The 13,753-nt window shown below is 37.3% G+C and overlaps 1 protein-coding gene across 1 annotated transcript in view; it reads left to right on the forward strand.

The window, feature by feature from the left end:
• Positions 1–11,166, forward strand: part of ST6GALNAC5 (ST6 N-acetylgalactosaminide alpha-2,6-sialyltransferase 5) — a 180,629-nt gene extending 169,463 nt beyond the window's left edge. Inside the window, exon 5 of the mRNA XM_043575307.1 lies at positions 1,713–11,166. Coding sequence (XP_043431242.1) covers positions 1,713–1,944 — 232 coding nt within the window. The 3' untranslated portion in view covers positions 1,945–11,166. The remainder of the gene's footprint in view (positions 1–1,712) is intronic.
• Positions 11,167–13,753: the final 2,587 nt, after the last annotated feature.

Genomic DNA, 13,753 nt, shown 5'->3' on the forward strand with positions numbered 1-13,753 from the left:
ACCCCTCTTGATAAAAGACTTCGATCCCTGACCTCAGTAAAGTTGCTACTCTAGAAGCTATTTGTGTATTGATCTCCTCTGAAGAAAACAAATAGATGTCTAGCAGGATGAACATCTCTGGGAAACAAAGTTAGAGTAGAGTCCGAGTTACTGGAGTGGGGACCCCAAGGCTCCAGGCATGGAAATGTGGTTTGCCTGGGCCTTTTAAGAGAAACACTAAGCTCTGCAACAAAGCCAATTGGTGAATGTAGCTCAAGATAGAAAGGTTTACCCTGCTGGGATATCTTGACTAATTTTATCATCTAGACTTCAAGACTGCAGAGGTAGAGTGGACTAGACTAGAATGGAAACCAGTCTGAGGTCAGGGCTCTTTGGGGGTTAGATGTGTTAGTAACCTACAACAGGGCACCCAACCACCCCCACATGTTCATCCTTTGCCCACTGTCTTGAAGAAATGAGCCAGTGTTTCTCATTTGGAGCGAAATAGGGATAGAGACACAGAAAAAATATTGGGCATTTTTTCAATGCAAGGATTAAGGATTTAGAATTTCTGGATTTGAGTCCATCATCTACCTAGAGAAATGAGAGGAAAGTTGTGGCATCGTGCTTGCTGTCTTTCAAACTAGGATCATCAACTTTCCATGTTGGAGGAGAAGTTGTCTTTAGAGGTTTGCTGTTTAGCCGCTAACTCCATATACATGTCTTTCAACACCAGAAATTCAAAAGTTATTTGTTGAGCACCTACTAGGAACAAGACAAAGGCCTGCCATCATGAACAGACAATAAACAAGTATAAACAACAGCAATTCTGGAGAGTGATTAATGCTTACAGTCAATCTCACTGAAAGGGAGCAAAGGGGCAGGTGTCAGGTAATGCCTCTCTGCAGGGGATACATTTAAGTAGATGCCCAATGGTAAGAAGGAGTGAACTGGTAGGAGCACGCGACCACCATGTGACTGCCCTCAAATTCAAAGGCCTCAAGGTCGAGGTTGACCAACTTGACGACCAGAAAGACCAGTATGGCTGGAGCATAGTGGGTGAGGCTGGGTTAGGAGAAGACTCTGGGGAAGAACCAATTCACTTAACACCCTATAAGCCATGCTTTTAGGATAATTAGAAGCCTCTGGAGGATTTAGCAGGGGTGGAATGGGGAAGGTGATGTGATGTGTTTTTGTTTTGTAAATAGCTGCTTATGCTATATAGACTTTACAGGGCAAGAGTAGAAGTAGGAACTTTTAGTAATACGTAATTTCTAAATCCCCAAAACCTGGGGGTACCTGGGTGGCTCACTCGGTTAAGCATCCGACTTCAGCTCAGGCCATGATCTCACAGTTAATGGGTTTGAGCCCCCTGTCGGGCTCTGTGCTGACAGCTCAGAGCCTGGAGCCTGCTTCAGATTCTGTGTCTCCTGCTCTCTCTGCCTCCCCCTGCTTGTGTTCTCCCTCTCTCAAAAATAAATAAACATTAAAATAATTTTTTAATATGCAAAACCTGAAGGTCCTATGGTATACTTTTACTCTCTCTGTTTGATAACGACGGTCAGCGCATTTATTTCACAACCCCAAAACCTCTCCACTTGCTTACTGTGTACATCTCAGAAAAACTATTCATTGAAATTTATTTAACTTGGAAATATGAGTTGTGCTTATCAGCTTAATCAGCCAAAGGAATTTTTTCCCCTCTGTTCAGCTATCTCATTTTCCTCCTACAGGGACCCCAATCACCCTTCAGTACCTTATCACTATTACGAACCTTTTGGACCTGATGAATGTACAATGTACCTCTCCCACGAGCGAGGACGGAAGGGTAGTCATCACCGCTTTATCACAGAGAAACGCGTCTTTAAGAACTGGGCACGGACATTCAACATTCACTTCTTTCAACCAAACTGGAAACCAGAATCGCTTGCTATAAATCATCCTGAGAATAAACCTGTGTTCTGAGGAATGAGTGTGCCAGACCGAAATCTCAAGTACATACTGTATCAGACACCAGGCCACTGAACTTCCTGAGCCACTAGACACAAAAGAGGGACAAAACTGCGAGCAGGAAACTCCTCCAGAAGCAACATGTACAGATGCCTCTGAGGCATGACTACCAAGCAGTGCAGTTGGTTTGTAAGGAGAAATTCCAGAATTAATATGTCCTAATGAGTATCATCCCTTTCAAAAGGGGTTACTTTAGGAGCTAACCACTCATTTCAATGATGCTGCCATGGCTAAAAATCATTCTGGATCTCTTAAGTATTGCCTTCAAAACTGAAACACAAGCAACTCAACAATGTTAGTTGTATTCCTTTATAGAAATACCACATCAAAAGACATTTTTCTATCAAGTTGTATCCTAACCTGATCTATAATCTTTGTCATCTGTTGGGCTCTGTGTGTGTGATTTGTAAAAAAAAAAAAAAAAAAAAAAAAAAAAAAAAAAAAAAAAAAAGCAGCCTGAAAGTATGGACATGATTTCTGAAGAGCACATCTCCACTGACTTTCATAAAACAAATGCCCAATATTTATTTACTGAGAGTTTTTTAGTGCACTCTAGGCCAGTATTTTTATAGATTATGATTATGTGGTAATTTATCCTTCTTAACTCTTTTATCCTGAATGATGGTTGGAAAACACCTAGAATAGGGTTGGCGAGTGACTGTGTTCATGATGCTCACTGTTAGCATGCCATTGGCTTGGAAATGTTGCATTGTATTTTTTGAACCCTTAGGCTTCAAGAATAGCCATGACATTTTCTAACATAAGGAAATGTTCTAAATGACAAAATTGAAAACCAAAAACTGTGTTATTACAACAAAACAATACTAACAAAAGAAACTTAAAGATAGTTGTCTTTAGTAATAGTTGATGTAGGTTACCTGACGTAAAACCCTCGTTTTCTTGTCTGACAATGATGTCCCTGTACCAGACGACCGCATACTTTTCCTTCCAAATGTAACATTCTGTGAGCCTCTCATTGACTCATTTAAGGACTTTGCACTTGGAATGATGGGGCTTCTGCAGTAGCAAAAGCCTGATTATAGGGGATCTTTTCATTCCCCTGCTATCTATCTCCCTCTGTGGTTAAAAACATAACTTCCTTCCTGGTCCCCATTGGCTACAAACTGCCCCCCTGCTTTTCTGGTGTTTCTTGCACCACAAAAAAAAAAAAAGAAAAGGAAAAAACTGAGGAAGACAGAGAACTGTGATGGTCCCTGGCTCCAGGAACAAGGAACTGTCTTTGAATCAGTGAGAAGATAATACAAGGAGATTCCCTAGCATACGACTCATTTATCCTGTGAACTCTTCAGATTCACTCATTGCAAGTCTTACATACATTATATTCACAGCCATTCCCCGGTCTGGAGGAGTATGAAGGACTTATTTTATTCAGGGCCAAGATATCAGTTACTAGGAAAGATCTTCGTTTAAGCTGGTGATATTCTTCAAAATAGTCTTTTTAAAAAATATACCAGTGTTTTCTTTACACATGACTTAGAAGGCATTAGCTTTTCCGATGTTAGATTTGAAGGCACCAGCAAGTATTATATATGGACTGAGAGTGTTTTACAGAACATGACCTGACCTGTGATTAAAGAAGGTTTCTCACATTGCCACTTCCTTTCCCTTTCCTTAATTACTGCTAAGATTCCATTCCCTTGCACTAACTAGTACTATTAATTATATGGAGTGCTGTGCTTGAGATGCAGACATAGTCCAGATATTTATACAGCAGAAACAAAGTTGGTATTATTGTGGTCTAGCTTGAGCTGTTAAAAGCCAGTACAATTGAAATGTATGTGTTCTTTAAATTTTCTCATCGCTTTTAAAGAGACTGTAGAATTTTATTCCAGCACAGCCTTCTGCAGCATGGACTCTAAACACACGATACTTTGTGAACGTATGAAAAAGAGCATGAATTTCATGATTGATTTATAGGCCACCTTTACCATCGCTTGAAGACATTATGTTGTTCAGATGTAAGTGGGCTCCTTTAACAAGTTTTATTTTTATGGAAATTTGGAAAGGCATACTTGGGACATGTGAAGATATAGCTGTATTACCTACTCTAATAATATCTCAAATGCCTGTGTTATCTTTAGGTTTTAGGATTTGTTTTTTGGGTTTTTTTTGTTTGTTTTTTAAAGACCATCTGATAACTCCCATCTTTTTTGCAACTTCTTCCTCCCAAATACTCAAAAGAGTGAAAAGCAACCAAATTCTGAAATTCCTGGCTTCACTGGGGCAATAGCTTAAATCTAAACGTAGCTAAGATATGTATGTGGATTTATATTTTTTAAAATATGGCATAAATAAGTACAAGAATTATCACATGGGCAGTGGTTTTTATTATAGCATTTAAAGAAAATGCCTAGAACTCTGATAGATTGTGCTGATGATCCTGACTGTGGGCAATTGAATTCTTATCTTGCCAGTGTCGTTTAGTGACTATGGGTCTCAACACCATTCAGCACCATTAAACATCAGCTCTGATATAAAAGATGACTACAGAACCATGTTTACAGACCTCAGTGATTTCAATATCCATTTGTGTTGGAAGCCTTAGTCAGACTTGTTATGTTACACACCTTTTTCTTCTTTCCCAACTGTGTCATCAGCTACCTCCTAGCTTTTAAGACCACAATAATACAAAGCCACAGCTGGCCAATCCATGGCGTCTGTTATCTCAATGCAAGAACATTTGGCAGAGGCCATTACAATAGATAGCCATTATGGGCAAAGATACAGGAATTCACAAACAAAATCAATCACTTCAAATGGCCCATAAAAAGAGGAATCTTACATTTAATATTCTACAGTAAATATTCACCCAAGAAAGCGTACATTAAAAGAACATTAGGAGGTAAATATTCAGTGTGCTGCATGGGGACTTGGCTGTGTGATTTCCATTATGGTTAATGGGTGTTTGGTAACTAAGTCCCTGTGCTTCACTAACCCTGGTATGTGCTAACCTAAGGGCTAGACATAAAACCAGAGCGATTCGGGAACTTCCAAGGTCCTAAGACTTCAGAGTGAGAGCTTTTCTTCAAAAAATAAATGAAAGCAAAACACAAAATACTGCACCTGAAAGAGAAATTTGTGTGTGGTCTCTTGGAATCCTTAAATTACTGCCAGGTATGTGTATGTGTATCAGATTCCAAACAATGCCTCTCAAGACAGATTACCTTTGTTTGCTGAAATAGTCTCCATTACTGATCTATTTTAATTACATTAAAATTGAAGGATATAACCTCATTCTGAAATAAGAACTCACCTCAAAAGTTAAAATTATTGACTTGGAAGCTAAATGAATGGTAGGTACAAGTGAAAGGAACACACTGGAATTCGGTCAGGATTAATGCACTGTGATTTGAATACAGAGGTACCTGCTTAACACCCACACAAATATTTGCCCTTATGTAGGAGTGACCTCATTTTGGAAATATACTCTGAATTCCACTGGAGTGAAGATTCAGAGTATTACATAGATTTACGTTGAGATCCCTATGCTCTCTACAGTGTTAGGAGGTGATCTTCTAACATATGTCATATGTCATACCTGATCCAGTGATTCCTTCCATCCTCCCTGCTTCTCTCTTGAACCTCAGTTCCATCTTTCTGCTGTCATTCTCTCCTGATTGTCTTCTTTTGTTTACACTGGGCTTTTAAGCCAGCAGTCTTTGGAGGCTGTTAAGGTATTCCTTGTAGCTTTTTAAACTAGAGACCTACTTGGGGACCAGATTCAGGGTAGGCCCTGCCAGGCAATGACCATCGCAGGTGGGACGACTACATCTGGCTATGGGACTGGGTACTTCAGAAGTACCATCCTGGTTTCCCCCAGGCTGGAGGAAGTAGGGAGGGGAGGAGTTTCAGGACAGCTTTTCTGTGCTAAAACTAGGACAAGTCCCAGGCAAACTGGGACAGTGGGTCACCTTATCAGAAGGCCACCTCAAAGAGTACTATAATACTTAGGCCTTGGGGGGAAAAGTGAATCCGCTACCTAGGTTCTAGGACATCCAGAAAATACTTTGGAGTGGAAAGAGATGAGAGAGGGTCTATAGGCTTAAAAAACGAGCAGGAGGAAGCCCTCTATTCTAGCCCACTCATCCCTACCTACTCAGGGTATTGAGCCGCCATAGAAAAGCAAAAAAAGGCTGTGATTGTGTTTGTTTTTACTCAGTGCCCTAATATTATATGCTACCTTGAATTGTCCTTGTCTCTTTATGTATGTGTCCTGTTAGTCTCTTTAGATTGTAAGCTCTTTGAGAGCAGGGACTGTTTTTCCTTTGTCTTTGTAGCCCCCTGCCTAGTACAGTGCCTTGCACCCAGTAGGCGCTCAATAAATGTCTGTTGTTGATGATGACCTCTTAATGGTGGCCCATTGGATTGGTAATTGGTATATATTCTTCCATTTGAGAAGTATAGGAGACAGAAAAAGTGATGAAGTAGTTAAATTTTAAGTGAGTTTTTACAGGGTCAGTCCTCAAACCTATAACATTTTTAATCAACAGAACTGACCTAGATTTGGGTAGGATAATGTAGCTGAATTCATTAGGTTTGTTAATGTTGGCTGTACTGAACACACAGACAAAGTGAAGTTCAGCAAGCTTTGTGTTCTCACTGTTAGCAAGCTGCTCTTAGCACACATTAAATTTAATATTGACAAATGCTATATCATACATAAAAAGCCGGAGAGGCAGCCTGGGCTCTAACTTCTCTGGTTCAACTACAAAAAGGAGGCTAAAATGAGATGAGTTACAGCCTGCGTTAAACTTGACAGCTTCCTAAAGCTGCTGGGAATCCAACTGGTGATTTCTGAGAGTCTATAACAATTAAGTGTACATTTATCTTAAAATCAAAATGAAACAAACAAAGAACTCCAAAAACCCTTTTGCTTCCATGAAGCAGATCCCAAATGTTTTTATCCCTACCAGAATGTGAGGAGAGAAGAGAACTCTTGAGAGAAGGTGCCCCAGGGGGAGCAGCCCAGTCGCCATCTTGAGTCACCACCTGGCCAGCATCTGGTGTCCAGTTACCTCCTGGTTACAAGAGAGGGCAAGATGGAATCAAGTCAGTAAAGGTGAGTTGGCTGCCAAAGGGTGCCTCCACAAGGAACCATAGTCATTACCTTCTTGAACATGTGAAATAATGGAATCCATCTTTTGTCATTGTCCACCCTTCCACACATTTATTTAGCTGTGTGATCTCAGTTTCATTTTTAAAAGCATAGAAAAGACACTACCTGGAACTGAAGAGAATTGTTCCTTCTGAACGGACAGGATTACAGAGCTTCCTACATTTTCAAAATGTTTATTGTAATCACAAAAGGTTATTTCATAAAATATTAGGAAAGACAGTTTATAACAGGGTTTCAAACAATCCCAACTGGGATGTTGGGGAAAATCTAGTAAATGCCATGTCTAACTACATGTAAAAGAAGTCCTTGCTATGTACATAAATCATCTCAAGCATAGCATCTTTATTCTTTACCATGAGACTATTTCTTTAATTTTTAAACCAAACATAGGAAATCCATGAGATTGAATCAAAATTTTAGAAGTTATATTTTAGCTACTGAATATCTACAGGGTGGCCTGCACAATGTCATGTGCTATATATATATATATATATATATATATATATATATATATAATTTCACAAAGTCTTATTATCCCATTGTGCAGATAAATTGAGAGTAAGAGAAGTTGTGTGTCTGGCCCTAAGGCAATGAAGATGAGAGTCAACACATGTTTTGCCATGTCCTAGGCATCCCCTAAGTGCTTTACATGTAACACTGCAATTAATCCTCACAATAACCCTAATAAATGGGTTCTTTCATCATTCCCCTTTAACAGATGTGAAAACTGAGGCACAGGGCACATGAGTAACTTTCCCAAGGTCATGCAGCTAGTCAGTGGGAAAGTCAGGTTGGAAGCCACAGGGTCTGTCTCTGGAGTCTCTCTGCCTTCAGTCACCATGTACTTCCTAGCAGAAATTTAACCCTATATATAGCAATTTCTATTAGAATATTGAAATAATCTATTTCACTGTATTCACAGTGTATGTAATATTTGACACATGTTAAATAAGTGATAAATATTCAAATTATGATGCAGACATAAGGAGAATATCACCACTATCCTTGAAGCCCGCCTGAGTGTTCCTTCTATTTTCTTGGATTTTCAATTTACCATTCTCTTACTTTCTAGTTTCACTATATACAGATATACCAATAAATAATGTTACTTAGTTTTACCTATTAACAAACATTGTAAGACTCTTAACATTGTATCTAGTGTTACAAAACTTGCTTTTTCTTCCCAAGATGTATCCATTTTCTTTGCATATAACTCTAGTTTATTTTCATGATTGTATAATGCCAGTGTGTGAATATTCCAGAACCTATTTTTATTCATTCTTTCAGTGAACATTTGGGTTTTCAGTTTTTGCTAATATGTACAATGTTTTTATGAACATTCCTGGAAAGTTTTTTTAGTACATGTGTGTAAGAATTTTTATATAGCGTGTATACCTAGGAATAAAATTGCTGAGCTATAGAGTAAAATTGTTCATACGTGCACGATATCGCCAGATTGTTTTCCAAAGTGGTTGGACACTTCATACTCCTAACAGTAGTTGTCCACATTTTTGCTAACACGTGAGTTGGTATTCTCAGACTGTGAAATGTTGCCCTTCTGGTGCATGTAATTGTGTCTCATTGTGATCTTGACTGTTTTCTCCTTATGTTTAGCATGTTTTCTCTTCCATTAGTGTTCTCTCATCTGTAAAATGCCTATCCATTTTTATCCAGTTTCCTAGTGGGTTAGTTCACTTTTCCTTTTTTCTCTTAAAGAATTCTTAATATATTCTAGATAGTATTTTTTGTTGATGATATGTTTGCAAATATCCTCTTCCAGTTTGTAGCCTATCTTTTCTTTTTCTCTATGGTAACTTTCAATGAACAGAAGTTTTAAATTTCAATGTAGTCATGTTTCCTATCTTTGTATGTGATTAGAGCTTCTTCTACCCTCTTTAATAAATCTTGCCCTGTTCCTGATCAATAATTATTTCCTTATATTTTATTCTTAAAATCTTCAAAATTTTGTCTCTCTTGTGGCAGTAAGAGATTTATATTTTTGTATAATAGACAAAGTAAAGTAGAACTTGCTTTTGTTTTCTATAAATACCAATTGTCCTAGTACTATTTACTGAAGAATTCATTCTTCTCCAAAGATCAGCAATCAATTTTCCATATATATATATATATATATATATATATATATATATATGGGGATTTATTTCTGTCCTCTATATTCTGTTTCATTCTAATCAAATTGTCTATCTCTGTACTAATACCACACAGTCTTAATTAGTACAGCTTTATAATAAGTCCTTGTATCTTGTAGGGCAATTTTTCCCTCACTTTATTCTTCCTGAAGAATATCTTGCTGATTTCTTTTTTTTTAACATGACTAGTTTTTGCCAAGGTATTTTGATCCAATAACGCACACAAACTTTATGTATATAGAGTGATGAAATTTTATACATCCTTCCACCCGTGTCACCACTATTAAGATGACAATATAGTATATTTCCAGCACCCCAGAAGGTTCGTTCATACTCTCTTGCAGTCAGCCTCCCTGTCAAGGGTGAACACTTTCTTCCATCCACCAATGTAGATTCATTTTGTCAGTTTTTAAACTTCATATAAATAGAATTACATGTTATATAGTTTGTGTCTGGCTTCTTTCAGCCAAAATTATGTTTGTAAGATTCATCCCTGTTGATGCCTATAGCAGTGGTTCTTTTTCATTGCTGTATAGGATCACTTCACATTAGAATTAGCAATGCTAATATTGGTGGTCGTTGGGTTGTTTCCAGTTGAGGGCTACCATGAATACAGTTGTTATGAACATTCTTGTATATTCGTTTCAACGGACACAGAGCTTGTTTCTATTGGGTGTATGGCAAGGAGTGGAATTGCTGAGTCGCAGGTACATCTGTGCTGGGCCTTACTAGATATTGCCAGTTTTCCAAAGTGGTTGCACCATTCGACACTCCCACCAGCAATAGCAGAGCTCCAGGTGCCCTATGTACTTACCAGTGCTTGGTGTCGGGAATCCTTACAAATGTATCCCTTTTGCCGGCTATATAGTGGTAAATTGTCATGGCTTTAGATTTACATCTCCTTGATGAATAAGGAAGTTGAGGGGCGCCTGGGTGGCTCAGGCGGTTGAGCCTCCGACTTCGGCTCAGGTCATGATCTCGCAGTCCGTGAGTTCGAGCCCCGTGTCGGGCTCTGGGCTGATGGCTCAGAGCCTGGAGCCTGTTTCAGATTCATGTCTCCCTCTCTCTCTGACCCTCCCCCGTTCATGCTCTGTCTCTCTTTGTCTCAAAAATCAATAAACATTAAAAAAAATTTTTTTTTAAAAAGGAAGTAGAGCATCTTTTCATATGCTTATTGACCGTTTTTGTACCACTTTTTGTGACATGCCTGTTCAAAGCTTTTCACCATTCTTTTAGTTGGGTTGTCATGCTTTTTCTTATTTATGGGAATTCTTTTTATAATGTAGATTCAGCTCCTTGGTTATTGCAGTGTATGGCTTGACTTTTCACTGTATTAATGGTATATTTTGATGACTGAAAGTTCTTAATTTTAATAATTTTAATTCCATGTGTCTGTATTTCATGTATAATATGAAATATTTAAGAATTCTTACCCAGCCCATGACCATCTCTTATGTTTTCTTCTATCTTTTTTCTCCTTTTGTATTTGGGTTTGTGATCCATCCAAAATTAATTTCAGGATATGATGTGAGGTAGGGGTTAAGCTTCCCCCCTAACTGTTAAGGAAATCCAGTGTACAGCACCCTTTATTGTAAATACCACCCTTTCTCCACTGAATTAGAGTGTTGCTTTGGCGATAAACAGGTTACCATATATATGTTGAATTGTCTCTTAACTTTGAGTTCTGTACCATTTTTAACTCTTGCACCATTACCTCATTATCTTAATTATTATAACTTCTTAAATCTTGATATCTAGAAGTAGAAAGTGTCCAGCTTATTCACCTTCTTCAATATTGCTTTAACTACTTTTGGCATTTTGTATTTCCACATACAATTTTAGAATCAGAGTGTCATTTTCCATATTTAATAAAACCTGCTGGGATTTCTATTGTGATTGCATTGATTCTATAGATCAGTTTGGGGAGAATTGACATTTTCACAATATCAAGTGTTTCAATTCATGAACACAATTTGAAGTTTTCCATATAGAGATTTTTCCACATCTTTTCTTATATCTGTTCCTAGGTATTTGATAGGTTTGGTGCTATTATAAATGGAGTTGCTTTTTTTTTTCATTTTCTACCTGTTTGTATTAGTATACACTGATTTTTGTATATTGATCTTATATCCAACATTAGGGCTAAATGAACTTAGTGATTGTTAAGTTTAAAGTAAGGCCATGTAGTACCATTAAAATGATGTTGTACTTTTTTAAGTGTATAGTATCAGGAGGTACAAGATGTCATTATGTCTCATTTTTAGTGATGCTAAACTCTATTATATTAAGGTAGTGTAATGGCTAATTTTATGTGTCAATTTGGCTAGGCTGTGGTGCCTAGTTGTTTGGGAAAACACCAGTCTAGCTATTTCTGTGAAGATATTTTTTAGATTTCATAACACTGACAATCAGAGTAGACTTAGAGTAAAGCAGATTACCCTCTATCGTGTGTCTGTGTGTGTGTGTCTGTGTGTGTTGGGGGGGCATTCATCCAATCATTTGAAGGCGATAAGAACAAAGACTGAGGTTTCCTGAGAAAGAAGCAATATTCCCCCACAGAAACAGAAACCCTGCCTGAGCTTCCCAGTTGCTAACCTGCCCTCCAGATTTCAGATTCAGGAGAATTTCTAGCTTGCCAGCTTGCTCAAGATTTCAGACTTGTTAGCCTCCACAGTCACATAAGCCAAGTCTTTAAAATTAACCTCTCTATAGATAGATGTATCTTATTGATTTTGTTTCTCTGAAAAACCCTGACTTGTATGAGTCATGTCTCAAGTTTCTCCACTATAAAAATTACTATTTCCCCCTTTTATAATTATTAGGAATCTTGCAGAAAGATATTTTTAAATAGGTAAATTTCCTGTTTCTCAACATAAGTGCTAATTTTAGCATCCATAGATGATTCTTGCTGCAACAATTGTTATCGTGATACTTGACAAATGCTGGGTTTTGTCTGAAATTAGGAATTGTACTATAAGAAAAAGCCATCCATTCTTCCCATTTATACATATTTTTAAAACTAAGAAAATAATCCCATTTACAATTGTGTCAGAGAGAATAAAATACCTAGGAATAAATTTAACCAAGGAGGTAAAACACCTGTACTCTGAAAACTATAAAACATTGATGAAAGAAATTAAAGACAACACAAATAAATAGACATACCATGTTCATGGATTGGAAGAATTAATATTGTTAAAGGGTCCACACTACCAAAGCAATCCACTGATTCAATGCAATCCCTATCAAGACACCAATGGCATTTTTCACAGAACTAGAATAATAATCCTAAAACTTGTAGGGAACTACAGAAGACTCCAAATAGCCAAAGTAATCTTAAGAAAGATGACCAAGGCTGGAAGTATTACATTCCCAGATAACTATAGTAATCAAAAACAGTATGGCATATATATATATATATATATATATATATATATATATATATATAAAATATACAAAGACACATTACTCAGCTATCAAAAAGAATGATATCTTGCCATTTCTGACAACATGGATGGATATAGGTTATTATAATAAGTGAAATAAGTCAGACAGAAAAAGACAAATACCATATGATTTCACTTGTATGTGGAATCTAAAAAGGAAAACGGGGGTGCCTGGGTGGCTCAGTGGTTAAGCATCCGACTTCAGTTCAGGTCATGATCTCGCGGTTTGTGAGTTCGAGCCCCGCATCAGGCTCTGTGCTGACAGCTCAGAGCCTGGAGCCTGCTTCAGATTCTGTGTCTCTCCATCTCGGCCCCTCCCCTGCTCATGCTCTGTGTCTCTCTGTCTCTCAATAATAAATAAACGTTAAAAAAATTTTTTTAAGGAAAACAAATGAAAGGAAAAAACAGAAACAGACTCAGATACAGGGAACAAACTGATAGTTGCCAAAGGGGAGAGAAGTGGAAGGATGGATGAAATAGGTGAAGGGGATTAGGAGGTACAACGTTCCATTTATAAAATAAATAAGACACAAGGAAATACAGCATGGGGACTATAGTCAATAATACTGTAAAAACTTTTTTTGTGTGTGGTGACAGATGGTAACTAGACTTATGGTGATCATTTTGTAATGTATATAAATCACTGAATCACTATGTTGTACACTCGAATCTAATACAATATTGTATGCCAATTATACTTAACTAAAAAAAATTTAAGGTGGACACATCTCCACCTTGAAAGCAAAATAAAATAAAACAAAATAGTAAAATAAAATAAAATGAATAAAATAAAACACATTTTAAAATATCCAAATACATAAGTCTTTACTAATTTTTGTGTGCTACTATCAAACTTAATTGTTTATAGTTAGAGACTGTGGTCAACATTATGCTAATTCTCTGAAATAGTCAAGATTTATATAATACATTTGCCAAGTTGTGTAAGTGTTCCTTGAGTACTTGAGAAGAATCTTTATTTTTAAAACCTTGGTGGTCCAGATTTCTATATATGTCCATTAAATCAAGCTTGC

The sequence above is a fragment of the Prionailurus bengalensis genome, chromosome C1, assembly GCF_016509475.1.
Source record: "Prionailurus bengalensis isolate Pbe53 chromosome C1, Fcat_Pben_1.1_paternal_pri, whole genome shotgun sequence".
NCBI lineage: Eukaryota > Metazoa > Chordata > Mammalia > Carnivora > Felidae > Prionailurus > Prionailurus bengalensis.